General features: G+C 39.3%; 1 protein-coding gene across 2 annotated transcripts in view; it reads left to right on the forward strand.

The window, feature by feature from the left end:
- Window positions 1–26,355, forward strand: part of macrod2 (mono-ADP ribosylhydrolase 2) — a 676,928-nt gene that overhangs the window by 474,885 nt on the left and 175,688 nt on the right. For both annotated transcript variants that reach the window (XM_020921400.2, XM_055162427.1), the window contains exon 8: window positions 21,168–21,241. In XM_020921400.2, coding sequence (XP_020777059.1) covers window positions 21,168–21,241 — 74 coding nt within the window. The remainder of the gene's footprint in view (window positions 1–21,167; window positions 21,242–26,355) is intronic.

Raw genomic sequence — 26,355 nt, forward strand, 5'->3', positions numbered from 1 at the left:
GTAAATGCAGCTCAGTCTTGACCGTGTCAGATGACCTACCTTGCTGTTTAGTACTGACCCTGTGCCTGCTCTGTCTCTGTTATGGATGGGACAGTGTTGACGCAGTAGTTTTGGCTCTTACTGGGAGATATGTCCATAATCCCCATAGCTCCACTGGTTTGTCCATGCTGCTGTTCACCTGCACCTGTCCAGATCAAAGCTTTCACGCTGCTAGGACTTTTTTTCCTTTTTCTTTTTTTAACCATCTGGCATCATACGCCGACTCCTCATCCCTACTGAGGATTATATGTCCACGACAGTCTATCACGGTGCAGTTACGGCATGCTGTTAGCTCGCCAACTTACCCTTTGCTTTTTTAAAAATCCTGGGTTTTCCGGGGAGAGCTTAGTCTGGCTGGACCGGATATTTTTTGGGACTCCGGAGCAGTGTTGTGTATCAGTAGGAAGCAGAAGGAGCTTAGAGGAGGTAGGGCACTTGTAGCAGTAAATGAAGACATGTCTGACACTATGTGATGTGGAAAAACAGGCAGAATAATACAGAGACTTGGTATTGCCAGTGAATGATGTTGACTTCGACTGGTTATGAAGAAATGATAACATATATTTTCTATTACCCTCAAAAAGCAAGTCAAAGTACCGTATTTTTTGGACTATAAGTTGCACTTTTTTCATGGTTTGGATGGTCCTGTGACATACACTCCAGTGCAACTTAAATATTAAAATTTTCACACAATGACAGCCGTGAGAGGGCACTCTAGGCTTGTGTGCCAGTGTCTGCTTCTCCTATTACTTCTGTACCACCGTCACTTTCCCCTTTACTGTGCATGTCTCCTGCAGAGCCGCTGTCCTGCTGCAAGTAGGGAAATATGCAGTCAAAAATGATAATTGAGCAGCAGAAACAAAGTTTGGACTGACCGAGAAACTTGTGAGGGACTGGTGGAAAGCAGGGATGGAGAACAGCTTCACGGGAACCAGGAGGGTGCACCATGCAAATTTCCTGGAAGTCAGTGGATGGATCGACAAAGCCTGAACTTCAGTGACAATCGAAACCATCCTGTCGGGATTCAGAAAGGCTGGGATAATTCTAACTGGAACAGATGCTGAGTCTGACGACAGCTACACAGAAGAGGAAGCGGTTTACTTCTGGAGTTCACGGAATTGCAATGGATCTTTAATAATTTATTATAGTTCTATGGGAGTTGCTCAGAAGTGACACAGAAGATGAAAAATTCAATGAAATCAATTTAGTGATTTAGAGTGAAAGCGAGAGACTGGTAAACTTGTTATGTAATGTTGTTTATGCTATAGTTATCTGAATAACTCTTAATATGTTACATTAACATACCAGACGTGTATTCAGCTTGTTCTCTATTCTGCTGTTATTACTATAATTTGCATTTAATGGAATGTTCCTGGTCCCCCAAAAAGTGCGACTTATAGTCTGGTGCAACTTATATGTTTTTTTCCTTTTTCATTGCGCATTTTTTGGTTGGTGCAACTTAAACTCTGGAGTGACTTATAATCTGAAGAATACGGTATATTGCCAAATTATTAACTGGTGAATATTTGAGAACAAAACAATGTAGATGTGACATAATTGGTTTACAGTCGATTAATATGTTAAATTGATCAGCAGATTACTTAACAGTTTACTAAGCAGTTGTTGAAACTTGCATCACTACTTGTAAAATAATGTAATCAAAGATTTTTATGAACTGATGAGTGCTTCGTAGAATGGTTTATTTGATTTGAAATATGAGGGTTATAGATTTTCTTTTGTGTTTGTTTGTCCAGGAGCGTAATGGTTCCTTTTTGTCAAATATTTGTATTAACGCCTTTATTTGGCTCATTTTTGTGTTGTTTTGTGATGTATGCAGCTGGATTCATCTCTTCATAATGTATCTTTTCATGTAGGTTTTTCATCTACATTTGCCTCAATCTAAACTGTGAATAATCCTTGAACTGAATTAAGTTCATAATCAGACCATGCCTTTTTGTGTGATTGTGATTGGTCCAAAAAAAAAAAAAAAAAACATCTCTCTGTCTTTCCTGTATGACAAAGCTCTTTTATAATATTGAAATGAGGCCTCAGAACCTTCTTTTCTCCTGTGAATTTCTATTTCGCTGTGCTATTGACTAAAATACTTGTTTTCATCCTATTCCAAGGAGAATGGGCCAGTGCATACTTTTATCGGCTGGGCAGTGAATTGGTGACAAATTAGAAATAAAACCTCTAAATTAATAAAAGGATAGCAGAATTAAACATATGGTGCATCAGTCTGCTGTATTAGCTGTGGTCAAGTCTCTGCTATACTCATTTATTTATTAGGGATGCAACAATAACTGAAATATTGTGACATTGTATCATCAAAGTTCTCACAATAATACCGTGGACCATCACAATATATCGAATTACAAGTCTCTTTGCTTAAATTAAGAGTTATGATGCAGCAATAGCTAAAAAAATAGACAGTGGGAACTACATAGACCATAATCCTTTGCTCCATTTCAGTGTAGACTATAAGAAGAAATAACAGTTCTAAGCACTTTTAAGTTTAGTCTTGTCAAAGCATTTTAAGAGGAAAAAGTAGCATATTAACAGTTTTGTTAGCCTTCAAAAAATATTGCAGTAAATACTGTATATCGGGAAAATATCGCACCGAGAGATTTGGATATTGTTACATCCTTAATCGAGAGCCTCCCCACAATATCTCAATAAATATTGTACTTTGAGGTTCATACTGTGACGATATCATATTGTGAGACTTGGATATCGTTACACCCGTAGTATTTATATCTCAGTACCATTGGCATGTAGTAGAGCAGTTCAAATGCCTGGTAATTTTAGCATTTAGGACAAAGTCATGCCATCACCTTAGTGGACTGGTTCCAGAGAAACCAGTGTTACAAGCCACAGAATCTGATTTCTCCCCCTTTCTTCCTGCCTTTTTTACTCTCTCTCTTTCTCACACACATTTCCCACCCCCCCAGCCCACTCCTCTTCCTCTATTTCTTACTCCCCACTCCATCCTTCCACCTCGCCCTGCCTCTGTCTCCTTTTGTGGCCTGTAAACTCGGTCATGGTCACAGCCCTGGCGTGTCCAGTGTCTCGGGGCTGTTTGACACCCACACAGTCTGGAGTCCTCGGGGTGCTGCTGTGTCCTCCACCCCAGGTCAGATCACCCCTCCTCTGGGCTCTACGGGGTGACGAAGCCTCACCCGTCCTCCTTCCCTTCCTCCCCCCCTCCCCCTTTTTCCAGATCGACACACAACACTGGTGCCCTCCACTGAGTAACCCTCAGCTGTGGAACTCCTAATGGGTTTCTCCTTCTGTCCAGGCCTCCTTCACTCTCCCCTGTTTACTGGTCTAATTGCACTCCCCTTTTACAAACCACAATTGCATTTAGGCAGTAATCACACAGTTTGTTTGTTTGGTTTTTTTTGCTATCATTAATATGTATTTATTTAGACCTTTACTGTATTTATTTATATTTACATTTACATTTATTTTCTATTTATGTGACTTAAAGTATCTGCTAATACCCAATATTAACTGATATCTGTGTAGTGACGGAAAATTACGCTCCAATTGTGTTGTGCAACTATACTATTTTAATCCAATCCACTTTATTTCTATAGCACATTTTATAAACATGACACTTTCCAAGTGCTGCACAAATCATAAATAAAAACAATAAATAAAAAAGTATTAAAATGCATAAAGCTAAAAATCATAAAACAACGAATAACTAAAATAAATCCATTAAATAAATAAAAGGCACAGAGGACCATACAACACATGTGGTGTTAAAAGCCTGAGAGTAAAATTAGGTCTTAAGACGAGACTTAAAAAGCAACATTGCGGGGGCTGTTCGGATGTATTTAGTCATTTATCCTTCATATAAGTACTCAACAGCTTTGTATGAATAAATGTTATGAGCCCATTATGAAATATTCTAGGCCAAAATCAGCCTGTAAATAATATTTCATCCAAATAAAGGTCCAACCTAAATATCGGCTTTACCGATATCAATGAACTGATATTCAGTCCAACTAATTTTTCAGTATCGGCAGAGATTCTTAACACCAGTATTTAGGGCTGCTTGATTATGGAAGAAATTATTATAACGATTATTTTGGTCAATATTGAAATCACGGTTATTCAAACGATAATTTTTTTAGGCAACTATGTACCTAGAGCAGTTTTGTGATGTACAAACATTAAATGAATAAAATATACTTGGAACATGAAATAAGGCATAGAAAACATAAATGTATCCAAAGTAAACTATATATCCAATCTTTCTACAATCTCTATATTTAAAAAAATCAAATAAATATACGTATTCATATAAAAAAAATATCCCAAAATAAGCTTAAGCTTTAGGGCGCACTCACACCAGGACTTTAGAATCATGCTGATTGTTGTGGATTCTTTGTTCCGCACTCACACCTGCACAACTGAACCGAGCCACAGCGTCATCACGTCATCACACGGAGCTGTTTGTTTACATGTGGCAACAGACCTAACGCTTTAGCAGAGAAAGTAAGACCAGCGGCAGAAATATCTATTAAATAATGAAGCAGATGTGAGTCTTGCTGAGATACACTTCTCCGTGAGTTTATGGAGATAATCAGTACTGTAGCTCCACATTACCCACAGCACATAGGGCTCCAGGTACTTTAAGGGGAATCACGTGAATTCCCGCGTCCGGTCCTCTCTTTCGCCACCACGTAAACTATTTCAACTCGATTATATGAGTTTGGAGATCGTTTGACACACAAATCGAAATTGCTATCAAAATTCGATGAATTGCACAACCTTACAGTATTGGTATCTGTGCACCCCTAAGCAGTGCATCCTTTAAGATCAGCCAATAATGTGCAATCAAAACATTTTCTGAGCCATGAATGCAAATCTGCAGTAACTTACCTCAGTATTACTGTATGTGGAGAAGACCTGAAGAATAAGAATACATTTTGACATTTTGCTGCTGCTTTGCTTCTTGTTCACATCCCATATGTTTACAGTTGGTGACTTCAACACACGCTGTGAATGTTCAAATACCACATACATAGCCACAGGCAAGAGGAGGCTCCGGTGTGGCAGACAGCTCTGGGTATTGAGACAGGAACCTGACCAACTACTAACAATAACAATTCTACCTCTGCCCAACATAGGCCAGACATTACGATTTAACTGCATATATTTACACGTTTAAAATTCAACTCACAACAATAAATATATGGACATGTCCCAAGAAAATAAGCACATTAAAATATAAAGCTAAAAATAACAGGGAGATGCCCACAGTGGGAGCAGACTCGGGGAAAACAGAAGTGGTGAGGTGGGCAGTATGCGCCTGCAGCCTGCCCAGACATTTGCAAACAAAGAATGGGAATGTATCATGGCACAGACATGTTGTTGACTTTGCCTTGTGCTGCCAGGTGATGCTGTTATTCTCCGGAAAAAACACCTGACCTGCACATTTTGTTGTAGAAGTTTACTTTCAGTTCTGGATATGTGCTTGCAAAAGGGAAATTTTATTCTGTATTTTGTTATGTTTTTTGTTTTTTTGTATATATAAGCTGTACTTATCTGGGTGGTTCTTTGCAACTGTTTGGAAACAATTACATTACAAGTTGCTTCAGTCAACAGAAAGACAAAAATGTGTAATAAAAAAGCATTTATTTCTTTATTTATTCTTTTTCCCATTTTGGTTGTTGTATTGATCTGAAAAACTTGCATCCTTGATGTAAGCAGTGCCTCCTCCTGCCTGTTTCCATGGGAATGTTTTTCCTTTGGCTATAACCTTGTACCTCCATCTCTGTGGAGAATGTTCTGAGGTATGGCTTTAACTTTCTATTTACCATAATTTCTGGACTATAAGCTGCTACTTATAGAACCATATGGTGAATATATAGGCAGATTCTTTGCTTGGCACATTGTCCATTCATATATACGGTCTATGGTTGGGTAACAGAGCAGACTGAGTGCAGAAAGTGCAGCTGTATGTGTGGTTAACACGTGGATCTAGGGTTAACATGAAGCTGCAGTGTAACCTAGCGTTGTTATCCGCGCACTCAAACAGTTTATTGCCATGTGATAAAATAAGTTATGATGCTAAATTAACATTCGTGAGTGTGATACGTCTTACCCGTATGCATTTAATGCAGGTGAGTTCGTAAATAACGAGAAGAAACATCTCAAACTTCAGTAGCCGGACATCCACTCATACCTGATCGAAACACCTAACCCCGCCCCCAGGAGGACCTGAATCTGCTGAAATCCTCCAAGACAGTGACATGATACAGACAGGACAGCTGCTCTTTTTGCAGGAGACATGCGGAGTAGAGCACGGGGAGAGATGGGGGTGATGCGCCGAGTAAGATGCCCGTTTGATTGCATTTTGAACATTTTATTTTACGCTTCATTCACACACCCTCCTCATGGAAAACACACAAAGAAATGCAGATGATGCATTTTAAGTTAAAGGCAAATGATGTGGCCGTTGAAGAAGGAAATGGAGCTGCTGCACATGAGTTCGGCATCAGTGAGTCGATGGTGAGACGTTGGTGACGGCAGTGTGACGAACTGACTCAATGCATAAAGACGACAAAAGCTTTCAGAGGCAATAAAAGCAGACAGCCCGAACTTGAAAATGTTCTTAAAGACGTGGACACCTGCGGCTTATATTCACATGCGTCCTATATATGTACAATTTTAAAATTTTAGTTAAAATTTAGTTAATGCGTCTTATATTCAGGTACACTCAATAGTCTGGAAATGACAATACATGGAATTATGCCGCCTACAGAGTGTCATACCGTTGCTTTAACTGAAACCAAAAGATGTATTTTTAACATAATTAATCTCACAGCTAGCTGTTGCATCAATTATAACAAAGTTTTCATGTATAAAAAGAACATTCACTTGCTTACTTAAACTTATTAAATGAGTCTTACCGTAATGTTTTTCACATCAATAAAACATTTGCACACTTTTACATCATCATTGTGCGTATGAACTCCAAACAGCCTGTTCCCTGTAGTTCAGTCTAAAACCCTTAAAGTCACCCGGGGTCGAGCACAAGTGTTCTTAAAGGTGTTTTGCATTAGCTTAAGAGAGGCCTGCGCTGGTGTCTGCTGGTTGCATCAGAGATTAGACAGGGCTCACTTTTTCTTCTTATTAACAACGGTCCTACATGCCCGAGATCATAGGAATAAAAAATGTGAATTCTGTTTCAAGAGAAATCTTCCCTTTGGCGTAACTCCCTCCTCTGACACGGGCAGTGATGAAAAATGTACCTTTCGTAATTTGGGGAAATTAAACAGACTTTCTCAAATAACTTTAATGTACATTTAATTTGGATTTAAAATTGTGTAATGAATGAGACATATGAGGGCGGGATATTTTCTCTCACCTTTAGTTTTTATTGACCAGCCCACGCTTTGAAATCCCTGCAAGACATCACATCTTCAATTACAGCTGGAATATGAGCTAGTAACTATTTATGTTATTAGGTTCTTTTTTCAGATCTAGAGTTTAGTTTCATACATGACACTTTCGACTGCTCACTAGCGCTCTTCCTCAGAGTGGTCACGTGATGTTGCTGTGACGTGTCCAGTCAGCTGATTTAAACACGTTTTGGTGCTGTCTTCCTACTGGTGGAGGCAGGACGACAGCGCCCTCTGCAGTCCGACTTCCTCAGGACAGTATCCCAGGTGTGTGAGAGTAAAAAAGTCCCCCTCGTCCCGGTTTACAGTCCTGTGGGCACGTTTCCTAGAACAAAATGTGAGAAGGAACCAGCGAAGGCGTGCACACGAGCAACAAAACACAAAGCAGAACAGGAACAACTCAAATCGGTCATTTCTGACCATTGTAAAAGAGAGAACCTCATTATGGACTAGGATGGAGCAAACATCGTTGGGACAGAGGAAAACAAACATCGCCGCTGGATTAAAGAAGCAATCGAAACACGGAAATGTGCCCACAGGACTGTAAACTGGGACGAGGGGGCTTTTTTACTCTCACACACCTGGGTTACTGTCCTGAGGAAGTCAGACTGCAGAGGGCGCTGTCGTCCTGCCTCCACTGGTAGGAAGACGGCACCAAAACGTGTTTAAATCAGCTGACTGGACACGTCACAGCAACATCACGTGACCACTCTGAGGAAGAGCGCTAGTGAGCCGTCGAAACTGTCAGGTATGAAACAAAACTCTAGGTCTGAAAAAAGAACCTAATAACATAAAATATCGGAAGACCAAATGAATCTCAAAGGACTAGTAACTATTTACCTAATAACTGCAACTGTGGCTCTTCAACTACAAGAGACATAAGAAAGTGAAGTTACTAAGTGTAGAAAGTGTTTTACAGAGGTATTTTCTGTCATACCTGGATCCTGACAGTCCATGTTCAGAAATAGCAGCAACAAACTCGGAGACTGGGTGAACTTTTTGGTACACTGACCACATAACCACTGGCAAACATCCGGAGAACCAGAAGTGTGCTGCAAGTCCCCTGACACTCTAATCCTTGTTTCCACCTCTCACTCTTTCTCTCCCTCATTCTGTCCCTTTATCTTTCCTGTTTTCTCTTTCTATGTCTCCTCTCTGTCTTTCTCTACCTCATTCTGCCTCTTTATCCTTCTGGCTCTCTGTGTTTCTCTCTTGTTTTTTCATTGTTACATCCCTTTCTTTCTCTCTATCTGTATCTTTCTCTCTCCTTCATTCTTTCTCTCTCTCTTTTTCTTTCGCTTGCCCTGTCTCTCTCTTCTCCTTCTAGCTCTCTTTGGTTCTCTCCCTTTGTCTTTCTATCACCACCTACTATCCCAACCCTTTTCTAAATCTGTCTTTTCTCATCCTCTCTCTCTGTCTTCCTATCTTCTTTCCATTATCAATCTGTCTTTCTCTTTCAGTCTTTCCCTGTCTCTCTCTCCTCTCTCTCTTCTCCCCCTTCTTTCTTTCTCTCTCTCTCTCTTTACAGCTTTAGTGTTTCTCTCTTGTCCTTTTCTCATTGTCTCTCTATGTCCAATCTTCTTCCGCTCAGCACTCCGTCTCTCTTTAATTATTTCTATCTTTTTCTCTCCTTTCCTCATTATCTCTCTCTTTGTCTTTCTCTGTTTCTCCTCTCTCTCTCTCTCTCTCTCTGAATCTTTCTTTACTCCTTTATTATTTCTCTATTCTCCTTTTCTCATCCTCTCTCTCCGTCTTCCTATCTTCTTTCCATTATCAGTCCGTTCTCTCTTTCATCATTTCACTGTTTCTCTCTTTTTCTCATTATCTCTGTCTTGGTCTTTCTCTATCTCTCTCCTCTCTCTCTTCTCCCCCTTCTCTCTCTCTCTCTCTGACTCTTTTTCTTTACCCCTTCATTGTTTCTCTCTTCTCCTTTTCTCATCATCTCTCTGTCTTCCTATCTTCTTTCCATTATCAGTCTGTTTCTCTCTTTTATTCTTTCTCTGTTTCTCTCCTTTCCTCATTATCTTTCTCTTTGTCATTCTCTGTCTCTCTCCTCTCTCTCTTCCCCCCCTTCTCTCTCTCTGTCTTTTTACTCTCTTTACCCCTTCATTGTTTCTCTCTTCTCCTTTTCTCATTGTCTCTCTTCGTTGCCTATCTTCTTTCCTTTATCAAGCCATCTCTCTTTCATCCTTTCTGTTTCTCTCCTTTCCTCATTATCTCTCGGTCTTTGTCTTTCTCCACTTTCTCTTCTCCCCCTTCTCTCTCTCTCTCTAAATCCCTTTCTTTACCCCTTCATTGTTTCTCTCATCTCTTTTTCTCATTGTCTCTCCATCTCCGATCTTCTTCCGCTCAGCAATCTCTCTCTCTTTAATTCTATCTCGCCGTTTCTCTCCATTCCTCATTGTGTCTCTCTTTGTCTTTCTCTCTCTCTGTCTCTAACGCTCTTCCTTTACCCCTTCATTGTTTCACTCTTCTTCTTTTCTCATCCTCGCTCGCTTCTCCTTTTCTCATCCTATCTGCCAGTTCTTCTTTCCATTATCAATCCGTCTCTCTCTTTAATTCTTTCTCGCCGTTTCTCTCCTTTCCTCATTATCTCTCTCTTTGTCTTTCCCTGTCTCTCTCTCCTCTCTCTCTTCTTCCCCTCCTCTATCTCTCTCTCCCTCCGTCCTCTCCCTCCTCTCCCGTCGGGTGGGTGGATGCTGCTGCGCTCGGCTTGGTGATAAAGTACAGGGGCCTTCAGCAGAAATAACAGCGCACACCTGAGTCCTCATCAACAGCACCGCGAGCACACATCCCATCAGTGCGCCTCACTAAGACAAATCTACACCCGTCGCCCGTATTCCCAGAGAGCACCCACAGAGGAGAGGAGAGGGGAGCCAAGCAAGCAGCACCCGTCCCACCCCAGGGCCCACCATCACCCATAGACCTCCTGATGCCAGCTGTCACCCTCGCCTTGATAGATTAAACTACATATGGTTTTCATGTTTCTCTGTTTTGGGTGGGACAGTGCGTGTGGTCAGTGTTTTTCAGAGTTTTACATCAGCCAAGTGACAACTGAGAAGAAAATCCATGAAGTAAACTGCGAATTTCTCTGACCTTGCTATTTTAAAACCTATATCAGGTTATTCATCTTGTTTTCAGATTTATTATCTACTTACTAGTTCTGAGACTAGTCGAGAGGTATTTTAAGATAACTTGTCAAGTAAAATGATCTTGCTGCATGGACAGATAATTTCACTACTTTTAAGTTATTTTCTCCAAGATCTAAGTGTTTATGTCTTAAATTTTGGGCAAGCTTTTTTGCAGTCTAGAGCTGAGTTCTACAACGGAATACCTCTACCTGTGTAATCAACGCGGAAATTTCCATCTAAAATGCAAGGAATCCAATTCTCTGACAGTTTAAACATTCATTTAACAAAATAAAAGTGTAATTTATTTTTCGGACTATAAGGCGCACCGGATTATAAGGTGCATTAAGCGAAACAAACAGACAAAGGCAGATTGTGGCGTAATTCGCCCAGCGTTGCCTCCCTGTTTTGGTGAATGTGTATTATGAATGTGAATGTGGCTGGATAATTTAAGTTTTAATTTCCTACGTGGAGGACTCAAATGTACATTGGGTAATAATGTGTTTAATGCAGCTTTGTGCACATTTGAAACTTAAAACCACATGGCTCATTTGCATAAACTATAAGTGCTGAAAAAATAGTTCAGTTAGTTGTGCGCTGATGCAGTCAGCTCCTGTCAGACTTATTCCATGAGGCTCCTGACTACTATAGCTGTTATGTTCCAACAATCCATCAAGCGGTGCGGCTTCGTAGCTTACCAAAGTCATACACAAACATTTTGGCAGATTTTTGAGCTCTGTGTACCACATAAAATCGGTTTGAGGTCAGTAAGCACAACCAGATTTAATACATAAGGAGCACCGGACACTATCAGTTTTTTAGAAAATTAAAAGGACTTTAAGTGCGTCTTATAGTCTGAAAAAAAAATGATTTGCATTAGGGCGATTATAACAATTTAGACACATTTTGTGCCTTGTGAACTTTATAGTTTTTAGGTAACGGTTATGGAAGTACCTCTACGTGTCTGTGTCTATGGAAGTAAAATTATAAACTTTGCAAAAAAAACAAAACAAAAACTAGGCAAGATGTTCAGTAAAATATTAAAAAATTATTATGTCACAGGTGCATTGTATAACTTTCTGGTGGAGGGTCTGTCATCCACTTGTTTCTATGGATATGTCATTGCTGTGCCAGGAATGTTCCACAGTGTGACATTAAACAGCTCTACCATTCATCCATTTTCTTCCGCTTATCCAGGGCCGGGTCGCCGGGGCAGCAGTCTAAGCAGGGACTCCCAGAGACTTCCTTCAGCCCAGACACGTCTACACGACAGCTCTACCTTACATTTATTCTATTACATGTGGTTTTATAGCTCAAAAATACAGAGAAAAACAGGCATTCTGACTGTGAGGGTCACCTCTCTACAGATCTGACCTGTAACTTGGTCTTATTTGGTCTCAATGAAGATAGAAATTTTTCATACCCTATTGTGAAACATTCAGGACAAAGCAATAACTTTTTCATGGAGAAAAACGTTTGACCCTCCACCAGAAAATGCACGCACTCACAATGCAACTTTAACTATGTTTTTGTGAAATGTCTAACCTGACCAGTGCATTTTAAGTCTTTGCAGCAAATATAGATTCAAGAGAGGAAGAGGAAGAAGGGAGAAGATGTGTTAGCAGCAGCACTCCAAGTCTAAAGAGCTCACTCTGTTGGCATCATCAATTGTCGTAGTGTATGACCAGGCAAGGTTACAAAAGTGATGACTCAAGGTGTTTTATCAGTGTACCACAGCGCAGAAATGTATGGCCAGGCTGGAGTGAGAAACAGAGGAGGCAGAGTGGAGGTGAGGAAAGGTGAGACTGTGGATATTGTCAAAGAGACGGATGATGAGAGACACAGGAAGTTGACCTTGGGCTTCAGATGTTCAGTAGAGTTGAACTCTGTGTCCATTTGTTTACATCCATCATTGTAATTCCCCGCAGTCTCAACTTTGTTCCAGGACTTTATATTTACAAATTAACATTAAAGGTGATGTATTATGTCAAATCTACTTTTACAAGTTTTTCATTGTGTTTTACCGGTCCTATATTATGTGAAATTGACTGTGTTGACTGTGAATCTTTGTTAACTCATCAAAAACATACCCAGAGTTAGTGACCCTTTATTATTAGTCTATCTCCAAAGCTCAAAATGCTCTGTTCCACCTTGTGATGTCATCTTGTGGTAGTTTTCAAGTGAGCAACTACCTTAATTCAGCACAGATTGGCAGTTCCAGAGCTGACATTATACACATGATTTGAGTGAAGGTGTGTGGACTTTAAAAACACTGTGGAGCACTTCCTGTATTTCCACATGACATCACAAGGTGGATTCTGTGTTTTCTGTGTCAGAGAAGAGTTCAGCTTAAATATGAAGGATTTGTGTGTTAAACTTGTGCAAATTAAACACAAGGAAAAAACATTATAACAAAAACAAGTCAAACTCAGGCCCGGGGGCCAAATTTGGCCTTTGATATAATTATATTTGGCCCACGAGATCATATTAGATATGTATTAGAGCTGGCCCGCCGGCTACAGATAGGCTATAGAGACATTATTTATTTAAAATGTTGTTATTATTTTATATTATGCTTGTTCTGGATTCAATGTTTAAGCAAAACTATTATTAAACATTTATTTTAACATTACATGTCTCGAAAGAAGAGAAAACATGCAGCTGTTGTTAAAATTTTTCAATAAATATTTAGTTTGGCCCACAACTTAGTCCCAGTTTTTAATTTTGGCCATTTGTGAATTTGAATTTGACACCCCTGTTAAATCAGAACATGTCATAATATTGTCCCTTTAAAAGTCCCCTCATCAGCAGTTTTTTCAAATTTGTTTATCAATTAATTCTTGAATGTTTGATCTGTCATAACAGGTCATATTGTTCTGTGTTTAGACCTTCACTGCTCTGAAAATTTCTATCTACTTACCAACCCCCACTTCTCTGTACTTTGCAATGTGAAGCTCTCCAGCTACAAAGAATCACAAGCCAGTTCGAAGCACAGAAAAATGGAGAGAATTAGGTCTGAAATGGACAATCTACAAAATTTTAGAATGCTGCTGTTGTGGTGACACCCAGAAAACCTTTGACAAATGTTAAAGGTGCATTGTGTGACTTCGCTGGTGGAGGGTTCGTCAGATGAAGATGTTATTGCCTTGTCTGGAATGTTTGACATTCTGAAGCTGTATGCTTGTTTTTCTTGATATTTTTGAGCCATAAAACCACTTGTAATTTAATAAATGTAAGGTAGAACTGTTTAATGTCATACAGTGGAATGTTTCAGGCAGAGGAATGACATATCCATAGGTATGGTTATGGACTCCCAAACAACAAGTTACAGAGTCCACTTTTAATTACCTGCTACTTTCCATTTTTAAGTGAATCATTTTATCTTGCATTTCGTTTCCAGCTTCGAGTTTGTCCTGTCTCATATGAATTCCAGCTTGGTGCTCAAAAATACTTACTTCTCATCACCATTTGCTTGTGCCTACCTGTGTGACACCTCTCCCACGTGTCTGCTCCTCTAGAACAGCTGGCCCAGTCTCTGTAGATCGTCTTTTTCTCAGCTTTTCCGTCAGCAGCACATCTGTTGGACAGCGTTAGCTAAAGCACAAGTAGGAGTGTCGGTACACCTGCAAATGTGTGGCAGTTAAAAAAAAAAAGTAACAAAGTCTTAAGTGATAACAATAGCAAAGGTTAAATGCATTCGACATGTGTGAGCAGACTGACCGGGCGCTGGGCTGCTCGGGCATCCTAGAATACGTCAAGTGGGCTCCAGGGGAGGCTTAAGAAGGGCAAGGAGCTGTGAGCGAGTGCCTCTGCTGTATCTCTCTGACCAGTGGTTTAGAAAGATAATTTTTCACTGGTAAAATGAAATTGTAGAAATAAAAGAAAGTTAACATCGCAAAATGGGAACATATCTGGAACTGAACTTTGTAAATTTAACGATAACTGTGACTGGATCAAGTTAAAGTGCATTTCACCGTTTAGACTACTCATTTTGCCAAGATGACATTATATTTAAGATGATTATGATAAATATTTTCCACAGTTGCTATCCTAACAAACCAAGTAATAACTAGAAAAATATGAAAAAAATAAGTCAGGTCTTATTTGGAGATTATTCAGGACTAAACCTTTGCTAAACATGTCAAAACAAGCAAATCAAAACTGTGTTTACTCCAAAATTAAACAATGTGTAGAACTCAATTCAGAGTACCACACCAATAGATCTGACATGAGCAGGTTAAAATTGGATAGTTTTTCCAGCATTTTAATCTCTACCTTATGATAAATATTTTCCACAGTTGCTATCCCAGCAAACCAAGTCATAACTAGAAAAGCATGAAAACCAGATCTACTTTAAATTCAGGTCTTACTTGGAGATTATTCAAGACTAAACCTTTGCTAAACATGTCAAAACAAGCAAATCAAAACTGTGTTTACTCCAAAATTAAACAAATTTAATGAAAAATGTTTAATTCTCAAAAATAAACAACAAAAATATAACTTGGTAAAACCAGAACTAAAGGATACCCATTACAATAATCTAGGACTCAGTGATGCTCTAAAATCAAACCAATTCAAAATCGGGACTAATCCAGGACTAAACAAGAACTGCACCTGACCCTGACTGAAGCAGAATCAAAGTCTGTGCAATAACTTCACCAAATCACCACCCACAGGAAGAACCGTGTATACTTTGTCCATTCCCTGCACCACCATTTGAGAACCACTTTCTTTGACACACTCCCAAACTTCTCGACAGCATGGAGTATAGTTGTAGACCTGACTGTCATAGTGCAGCTTGGTATTCACATCACATACACTATTCTTCACCCACGACTGTGCGATCAGCTCAGGGAGGGCTCAGCAGTGCTCCAGCCACTTCTGACTTCCTGTGCCTCTGCTGTCAGAACCAGGCAAGAGGAGAAGTTCAACACGGGAGAGACAGAGACATCAAATACTCTGCGAGACGGCAGGTAGCTCGGGGATGAAAGCACACACGTCTTTATAGAGAAAGCTCTTCATTTAGAGCGTTTACGCTACCAGTCAAAAGTTTGGACACAATTTTTCATTTGTATTTATTTTTATGACTATTTATATTGCAGATTTTTAAAGAAGACATACAAACTCTGAATGGACTCATTGCTTTGACCACTGCTTTGCACAAACAAACTTAAACTCACAAGAATCCATGTTGGCAGGCTCCTGCTGTTGTGATCGGGCCCGGCCTCTAGTGGCCAGAGATGGGACCAATCACAGAGCTGCACTGTGGTTTGGGCAGAATGAAGCCAAAGGCAAAGCTCTCAAAACAAAACAAATATGGTGATACCAACAGATGTACTTCAGCCTGCTTTGGTGAAAAAAAATTACTTTTGTTTTTGGAAAAAAACATGCAGAAAGATATTTGCATTTTTGTTTCAACTGGGTTTAACAACAGTTATGTTTTTTCAGCTTTTGTGATGCTTTGACCAATCAGTTTGGAGTACAGTAGTCCCTTGTTTATCGCGTGGGTTATATTTGAAAAATAACCCACCAATAGGCGAAATCCGCAAAGTAGTCAGCTTTATTTTTTACAATTATTAGATATGTTTTAAGGCTGTAAAACTCCTGATCACACACTTTATACATTTTTCTCACACAGGACAGTTACAACCCTTTTTGCATCCTTCTTAAAACTTATTGCTGCTGTTGTCCTTATGTTATTTTCCTCCTTCTTTATGTAACAAACCAAAGATTACTTTATTCTGTAATGCGCTACAGCCGCATAACCTCTACCTTCCTTCATCATGTCCAGAAGTCCAACTTTTTGTGCTATGGTTGGCATCTTCCTCTGCCTTTTGGGTGCGACCGCAGGAGCCTGTTCTGTCGGTGCAGAACATTTCATCAGCATTGTGGGATTTGTCGGGGAGAAAACTTGCAAACATAGAGCACTTCAGAATCACACTGCAGCAATCAAACATTTATGTAAATTTGGCAAGCTGAGTGCATTCTGTACTGTACTAAAAAAAATAAATAAATCCGCAAAACAGCAAGGCTGCAAAAGGTGAACTGTGTTATAGTGAGGGACGACCATATTCGTTTCAACATCCTGGTAGGTCCAAATAACTTTCGCTGAGACCCATCCCAGACTGATGTGTAGAACTCAATTCAGATTACCACACCAATAAATCTGACATGAGCAGGTTAAATTTGAATAGTTTTTCCAGCCTTTCAATCTCTATCTTTACATCCAATACAGGTGCAAGGGGTGGTAAGAGGTACTTGTAAGCCTGTTTGATAGGTCTCATAGCGTTTGAGCAGTGACCCAAGCAAAAGAAAGAAAAAAATGTTTGCTTTGACCAAGAAACTACATCTGTGGCGTGGCCCTTGTATGAGCTGATGGGAGTTGAAATTGAGGTGGTGAACTCTGTCGTTGAGAAAATGACAGTGCTTACCACAACCTCTAGTGCTGTATGGGGTCATGGGTTATGATACAAAAGAAGGTTAACTTTCATGTCCTCTGTCTGTGGGGTAAAAGAGACGTGTGTACACCTCACCTAGTCTGAACTCTACGGAGGGGATGAGACGAAAAGCATTTTGAAGTCCTCTCACAGATTTGTAAGTAAGTGAAATACTACAATCTAGTGAAGGCCTGAAAGACCACACTCAACAATAATTACTCTGAAAGGAAGACAACTGAAACACTAGACTCTGACAGCGAGCAGATTGTCAGCTCTTTTGGTAATGGCACATATACTGGTACTAAAGCTAGGCCGGCCCAGGGGCTTTTTAAGTCAATAGCTCAGTCTAAGTGTCAGGCCTAGGAAGTTCTCTACAGTGGCAGCAAATGATCTTGGGATCAGCAGAGTTCTCCTTATGCCGCCCTTATTAAAAATTAAAACAAGTGCAATCAGTGCTCTGGAGATCAATATGTCGTGTTAACTCAGTGTAAGAGCCTCTGAGTTTGCACTATACTGTTGTGATGAATGCCAAACTCATACAAAGAGCTGCTTTCTCTGTGAGGTTACAGCGCTATAGTATACTTAAGATCTGAAACATCTCCAAAGTACAGTACACATCTGAGAATAGGTTGCAAAGAAACAAAGTACAAATATATAATGCGTATTCTGTGTACAGTATTTTAGCATTTTCAGCAGGACAGTTTTGGCTCTGAAAACAGAAAGTACTGTTCCAAATGGATTCACTAAAATTTACATCTGTCAAACATGGTGACTGACAGAGCACCTGCGAGCGCTGAAATTATACTACTTATGAAACTGTATTCAGTATTTTTCCACATTGATTTTAATCAGTTTGAAAAGACTGTGGCATCAATCTCTATTCAAAAGGAAGTAAAAAATAAACTGTAAATGGTAATTTTTGACAAAAAAAAACAAACACAATTTTAGATACTTTTAAAATAAAATATGCTTTCTTATATACTGAACTAACTTCTTTCTCCCTGTCTTTGTCACGTCTAGAGCAGAAGTAGGACCCAAAATGCAAAACTGCATTTCCAAAATTGTTTAATGGCCAAACACAAAATCCAAAACCAACATGAGAGTCATAATAACAGCAATGAACCAACCGAGGGCAAAGGAGAACACAGGGTATATAAGCACACACATTAATGAGACACAGGTGAGACACATTAGAGCGGGGCAAACAATCAAGACAGAAGTAAAACTCAAAACTACACGCAGACTAAACAAATGTCAAACTAAAACACCAACTACAACCACTACAAACATGAACCATGACAGTCTTACTCCAAGCATGACTTTACTGTGCACCTGGAAGGTAAATACAAATACAAATCTCAGGTTGGTGGTGCGATTCCAGCTTCTACAGATGAAAGCTGTTGTTGTCTCCTTGGGCAAGATACTTAACCCACCTGACCCCCAGTGTGTGCGTACACTAGTATATGAATGTGTGTGTGAAAAGGTGATTGGTTCCTTGATGTAACGTGCTTTGAGTTAGTCAGGCTGGTGCCACCTAGTGCCTCCACTCAATTTCATTTCTCTCCAGTGACTAGGTCAGGAATCGGAATACACTAGACGGTTTACAAGAACCTCGGAAGTTGTAGACCACACACGGGTCAATCAGGGAAGAGCTGAACCAACCGGAGTTGCAAAAGCAGACTACATACACTTTGGACTTCCTTTGTCAAATACAAACTTTTTTTTCATTTTTTTTTTTATTTTATTTTAGCTTTTTTAATTGCACTTTTAATTTGCAAGTTTACCTTGCAGAAACAACAGTGATTGTTGACAGACATGTTCACTCTCTGCTTTGTTTGCCTGCAATTACAGTCCCTGACAAAAGTCTTGTCGCTTATTCATTTTGTAGAAACAAAAGCTTATAACCTGACTTTAAATTAATCGATTGGTTTTAGAAATGTCTCATATGAAAGCTAAAACCCTCCCAAATTATGCTCAATAAGCTAAAATAAATTTGCTTCACTGAAGAAAGATTGATCATTTAATGAACACAGAAAGGTCAGATTTTGGCAAGACAAAAGTCTTGTCGCCTTGTCATATGATGCACCCAATCCTAGATTACAGCCTCACCTGTGATCAGTTACTGATCTGTCAATTAGTGGGTGTGTATAAAAAGAACCCCAGCACACCAGACCTTCACATCAACTGCAACTTGACCTCTGACAACATGCCTAAGGTCCACCCTGAGACCAAAGCGTTAATTATCAAGAGGCTGAAGACCAGATCCACTGCTGAGGTGGCTGACACCTTCAATGTGTCTCAGCGTCAAGTACAAAGAAGAAGAAAAAGATCTGAAATGACTGGAGATGTTTTTGACAAGCCCAGGTCCGGCAGACCCTGCAAGACAACTGCTCAGGAGGACCGTTTGTTGATTCAAAAATCCAAGGTCAGCCCCTTTTCCACTGCAGCAGAGCTCCACCAGGCCCGGTCACCTCAAGTCCCTGTGTCAACCAGAACAGTTTGTAGAATTCTGTCTCGAAATGGCCTCCATGGTCGAATCAGTGCACAGAAACCAGCACTAAACAAAAGGCAATTAAAAAACCGTGTGGCATTTGCCAAGGCCCACAGCCTGCTAAAAGGATGGACACTGGAAAAGTGGCAGAAGGTGGATTTCTCAGATGAATCCTCGGTTGAATTACATCACAGCCACCACAAATATTGCAGGAGACCTACTGGAGCCCGCATGGATCCAAGATTCACCCAGAAAACAGTTAAGTTTGGTGGCGGAAAAATCATGGTCTGGGGTTCCATCCAGTATGGGGGTGTGCGAGACATTTGCAGGGTGGAAGGCAATATCAATAGCCTAAAATATCAAGAAGTATTAGCTCCTCTTATATTCCCAACCATAAAAGGGGTCACATTTTGCAGCAGGATGGTGCTCCATCGCATACTTCTATCTCTACATCAAAGTTTCTCAAGGCGAAGAAGATCAAGGTGCTCCAGGACTGGCCAGCCCAGTCACCAGACATGAACATCATTGAGCATGTCTGGGGTAGAATGAAAGAGGAAGCATGGAAGGCAAAACCAAAGAATCTTGATGAACTCTGGGAGGCATGTAAGACTGCTTTCTTTGCTATTTCTGATGACTTCATCAACAAATTGTATGAATCATTGTCGAACCGCATGGATGCGTCCTTCAAGCTCATGGAAGTCATACAAGATATTAAATGTGGATCTCACAGCACCACTACTTAATTCACTGATGTTATGCAACATATTTTTGTATTTGAAGTAAATTATTTGTTCAATTTTCTGTAGGCAACAAAACTTTTGTCTTGCCAAAATCTGACCTTTCTGTGTTCATTAAATGATCAATCTTTCTTCAGTGAAGCAAATTTATTTTAGTTTATTGAGCATAATTTGGGAGGGTTTTAGCTTTCATATGAGACATTTCTAAAACCAATCGATTAATTTAAAGTCAAGGTATAAGCTTTTGTTTCTACAAAATGGATAAGCGACAAGACTTTTGTCAGGGACTGTACTTGGACAGCACTGAGTGTTCTGGTGCATTACATATGTCATGACTAAATAGCAGCAATTAGTTAAATAAAAAGTACCCGCCTCCCGTCGAGTAAATGAATCGCAACACTGCAAGGTCAGATGGTTTCCACGAAGTGAACCTTTAAGGTGAAAAAGCGCTATATAAATATGTGGACATTTACCACCAACGATACATCTAATAAAGCAGTACATGACTTTTTGCATATTTATTTATACAGTAATGACAAACTTTAGTAAAAAAGCAATAGTTGTCTTTCACATGTTTCCAGTGGAGGTGCATTATCTCACTTGTAAGGAGTGTGACTTGTGAACTTCGGCAGCACCTCTGCAGGTGGTGCTGAGTGGGCCTGTGCTGCAGATGTGGTTGTTCTATGTGCACTTTGTATTTACTCAAATGTTTTCCATCTCTGTGCATCTGCTACCACAAATCTCCAGCATTTATCCGACAGCTGCTCCGGGAGACAGCTGCTTTCCTTTGATTTAGTAGATAAGGCTCTTACCTGTGCAGATATGGGTTTGTCTGTGCGCTTTATCTTCCCCAAGCCTCTTCCTTGGTGCATGTTGGATACTCCTGTTATTGACACTGTTTTTTGTGTGTGTTTCAGGTTTTCCCAATGAGCCTGCTGCCGACATCGCCCTGAACACAGTGAAGAACTGGATCGAACAGAATCCTGATAAGGTAAGGCTGTGTTTCTCAAACTGTGGTTCAGATGCCAGTGCTGGTACTGCTGATAATGCTGCTGTTTTAGTTTTGATCTTATTGTAATAGTAGTGCTAGTTCTAATATTGCCACTGGACTATTCAGGTTTAGTCAGGTTTGGTTTTCTAGGTCTAGTGTGCTTACACAGTAATTTTGATTTAATTCTTGGTGTGTGCTTGCTTTTGGTCAGTTATTTGATTAGTTGTTACTTGTTTAGTCCTGGTTTGGCCCTGGTAAAGTTATGGTTTATTTTGTGTTTTATAGGGATTTAACAAAAAACGAAATATTGTGATAACATATTGTCAAAAGTCTCACAATAATATCGTGGGCTGTCACAAGTTCCTTTGCTTAAATGCATGATTTTACAGTAGCAAAAGCTTATAAACATAGGGAACTACATATCCCATGATTGATTTCAGTGCAAACAAGAAGAAATATGTTTTTTACTTGAAATCTCGGGATTATGACGGAAATAATTTACACCAAAATATCGTCAAGATATTTTCAAAAAGCAGAAACATGTCCTATCTACAATTACATTAGCCTCTCCAAAATGTTGCAATAAATATTGTACCGTGAGATGCATATTGTGATAATATCGTACCGAGAGATTTGGATATCGTTACATCCTTACTGTTTTATTGATTCAGATATATAGTAGTATCCAGTAAGTCCAGATTTAGACATGAATGTGCAGTGTTTTTTTTCTGATAGACTTCTTATCTCCATTAATTTTTAGTTATTGCTTTGCCTGGAATGTTCTATTGTGGCATAAAACATATCCACGGAGACAAGCAGTCGAAGTGTTTGCAAAGATACACCTTCACTTCATTAAATGTAGTATAGGAAAGTTCAATACTATACTGAGGAATGTTCAGTAGCCTGGAACAAGCAGGCTACTGGACCCTCTACCAGAAAAGTTACATAGTTCACCTTTAAGTTTATGCTTTTGTCAGAGGTTGTGCTTTGTGTAAGACTCGCTGAGGCAGGACATGTCTATAAGAAGCAGGTATTCATTGATGCCATGGTGCCTATGGGCCAGAACAGACATGAGATTCACCTGCTCCGCTTGATCAGCCCCTCTGCCAGTGTCGAGCATGCATGTCAAATTAAAAAGCCCTGCTGTGACTAATCGGGGCTTAAATAGGCTGTAGACTGTTTAATTGGTCCATGGGAGCTATTAGACTCACCCGAACGTGAACATGCATCGCAACATCCTTCCTTCCATCCTCTATCACAAAATCAATTTCAAATCATTTTCACACTATTTAATAACCAAAATATCACATCTTTGTTGTACAAAATAAACTAAATACTGAAGAAACCAAACTGTATTGCTGCATTTCAGATAACATTACAACATTCTATAGGCCAGTAATATTAAGTAGATTTAAGGAGTGAGACGTGACAAAACAGCGAAATAAAAACACTGGAATCGTTATAGAGTGGGTTAATATGGACATTTTAAGAGAGAGAGGAGCGATGTTTTTTTAATACAAAGTGAAGTGGAACAGGACAAAACAGTTAAGTTCCATTTTAAAAAGTCATCAGAAAATAGGAGTTTACTCTTTGTACAGAAAAGGTTCCAAAATCCAAATATATTTCACTGCAGACTAAATATTACTCCACTTCTCCTTGATCAAATCCACTGTACCTTATTGTCATTGATAATATCTGTAGAAGATGGTAACAAAAAGAAAAATGGGAATCGAAACTGAGATGTCTGCTTTGCAATTGAACTAGGCTGTGACATGAGTGTACTTTGTGAATTGTCTTCACTATATTACTATGTTTATGAATCGCATCCAGTTTCTTCCTATATAAAACAATTATGTCTTGCCATTTTCAAAAATATGTTTTCCTTTGCAAAGCCATAATACAAGCACCAAGCATTATTCATACTTGTTGGATGAGTATTCTTTAAAGCACAGGAATACACCTACTAATTGCAGAACAGCAAAAGAGACTAATGCCAAATCCTTTTTAAAGCCTCTCATTTGGACTGGATTTTTTAGGCTCTACAAAAAAGTGAATGCGGAAAAAAAACAAAAACAAACTGACAATTATATTCAGTTGCAGATATTAGGCCAGTGGCAGAATAGTCATCATTTCAATTGTCCACTACAAAGACAGAAAATGTTTCAATTCCCCTGCACTGGAAACTCAAGTGGAAGTGAACGTTTTTTTAATTTGAAAGCCAATTGGACAGAAGATTGAGCTGCACGCTGCTTTCAAGGACCACGAAGTTGCCAGTATTACCAGCATCGTATCTAAAGAGGCAGGAATATGAACTGAATACCATTATGTGTATTTAATAAATGTGTGGCGTTTTGGTGAATGGCCATGTTAGATTCCAGGACAATTACAGAAAACATGCTTATACTGTAGGTTGTTAGTATTATTCATTCAGTTTAGTAGTGTATGCATAAAAAATAACTTCTTTGCATTAATAATCACAGCGTCTTGTTATGTCTTGTAAATGACATTGCTTTTAATTATCACTGAAGATGGACAGAGCATTTATTCTTGGCAGCATGGTGGTAATGTGATAGAAATGATCCTATCAACTTTAATAATAAACAAACTAATAACTCACTTCTAACTAACTTCTAACTCACGTCTAACTAACTTCTGTCTTCATAAACTGGTTAATATTCTGGTTTGAATTCTTTAGAGGGGTTCCTATGACTCCTGACAGAAATTTCTAGCAGTTTTTATAACAATTAATTAAACAAAATCACTTTATACTGTCTGTAAGAGTCATCTGCAACTATCTTCAGAGAGTTTGATGCACGTTGATGTCACAAAAACAACATAGTGACAAGGATTTGATTCAAACCCTATTGTTCCAGTTCTACTTTCCAGACAGTATACTTAAAGGTTATGCAAAATTGACTCTTGTGAGCTTTAAGACATGTTAGAATGTAGTTGCCTCATCAAAAACATACCTGGAGTTGTGTTTTGTTTCATTCAGACATTGTAATGTAGCTAGTCCATCACACAGGCTGGTGCAAGCTAACAGGTGAGATAAGGACAGAAACAAACAAGCAAAGTTTTAAAATGTTTATTGATAATTGATTGAAGTGACCTGTAAAGAAAATTAAATAAGTAAATGAAAAAAGTAAATTTAATTGAAGTAATTGTGGCTGAAATCAATAAACAATAAACTTCTTGTGTTGTCTGCCAGGTGTTCCGGCTAAAAGAGTCCCCCGGGCAGCGGAAACACCTTAAGAAGGTTCCGGGGCAGGCAATCATTTTGAGGAGGGGAGCACAGATATTTTAACTTATCTACTTAGTATTTTAAAATGAATAATAAAACACTGTGACTTTAATTAAGAGATATATTTTTGTACTTTGATGTAATTTAATATTTAGAGCACTGTTTTGATATGATTAACCTTTTAAATATTGAATGGAAATAATCTAAACTTACCTGCCATGTGAGATGGACTCACCCAATTAGAGGAGGTGGCCCATAAAAGGAGCCAGCCTCACCTTTGTCTAGAGGAAGGTGCTGTGTGTGAGCGCAGGTTTTGCCATGCCTGTTTTTAACTTTTGTAAATATTTTTTTCAATTTGGAAATAGAAATAAATGCATTTTGGGTCTGCACTAAAATTGGCTAAACTCGACTGTTCCTCCTCCACTGCTAAGGTTGCTATCCAGGCTATTACAGACATGTTCGAGTAATCCTTTATTATTAGTCTGTCTACATCTCAAAAGCTTAAAATGCTTTGTTCCATCTTGTGATACACTAGTAATGTAAAGGTAGTTTCAAGGTAACATCTACCTTTTTCCTTTTGTTCAGAGGTTGCCAATTTTAGGCCTGAAATTATCCAAGTTATTCTAATGAAGGTGTATGTACTTTAAAAACAAAGTGGAGCACTTCCTGTATTACCACATGACATCACAAGGTAGAACAGCATTTTCTGTTTGAGAGAAACACTTTTAAATATGCAGGGTTTGTGTGTTAAACATGTGTGAATGAAACAAAACAAAACTCCAGGTATGTTTTTTGATGAGGAAACACCATTATAACATTGATCCAAAACCAACAGAATATGGGCCCTTCAGGCTTACTAAGTGGTACTGCATTTACGAGTCCAGGTAGTAGCTCAAGGCTTTTATAGTATTTTTGTTTTTATTTGCTCCATCTTTCATACTTACACTCTTTCTTTTGATAACACTACACCTTTCTTTCTTTATTCTCACAAATATCTCTTAAACTTCAGCACAGTACTGCATTGTTGACCTTACCCTCCCTGTTTATCGTAATCCGTTTCAGAGCCCCGTGAAAGTGAAAAACTATGATTGGATCTTTTGGAGGTCATATTTGTTTACAGCGTCCCATGTGTTTTTAGTTTCTCACTGCAGACCTAGGTGTTTTATAAGACTCTAGGTGCCACTGCTGTCTTCTCCTCCTCCTCCCTGCACGGTGGTGTTATGGATGTTGCGAACGGACCTTGCCAAATGATAGCGCGGTGCAAGATTACTTCTCCGTTGATGTCCTCTGTTTGGGGCTCTTGTTCGTGTCCCGATGATTGCTGTAACATGCACTCTGGGAATCCATCAACACCGCGGCATAAGGCAGGTTTTATGGAGCTTATTGCAGACTGTAAATAACAAGCTAATGTTCCAAGCTGACTTTTGTGGTCGGAGTTGCGTTGCCATCCCGGATTGCTCCTCACCGTGTGGAGGATGCATTGTTGACTGATGGTTATCTAAGCTGTGGGGAGATCAAGTGGAAAGTGTTACTATTCATGAAGCCGTAGCAAATGTCTACAGAGAGTTTTCCTGAGTACTATTTGAGAAAGCTACTCGTGTGCTGTGGACTCTCGACGTGTAAAAGCAAGTGCAAGGAAAGCTTTTAACAAGATCACTGAGGGACAAGTGAAATCACCACCACCACCACCACTACAACTACTACTACTACTACTACTACTACTACTACTTCTACTACCATGTAAAATAACAGAACATCTTATTTTTATAATGTCTTTACAAAGATCCAGCAGTCTTCAAGGTAGTACATACTGTATTTGCCTCCATATAGGAACCAACAATACTAAAAACAGTACTAAAAACTGTCTCTAAAA

Source organism: Boleophthalmus pectinirostris, unplaced genomic scaffold (assembly GCF_026225935.1).
Source record: "Boleophthalmus pectinirostris isolate CB_2022bp ecotype Guang Dong unplaced genomic scaffold, ASM2622593v1 HiC_scaffold_5, whole genome shotgun sequence".
Taxonomy (NCBI): Eukaryota; Metazoa; Chordata; class Actinopteri; order Gobiiformes; family Gobiidae; genus Boleophthalmus; species Boleophthalmus pectinirostris.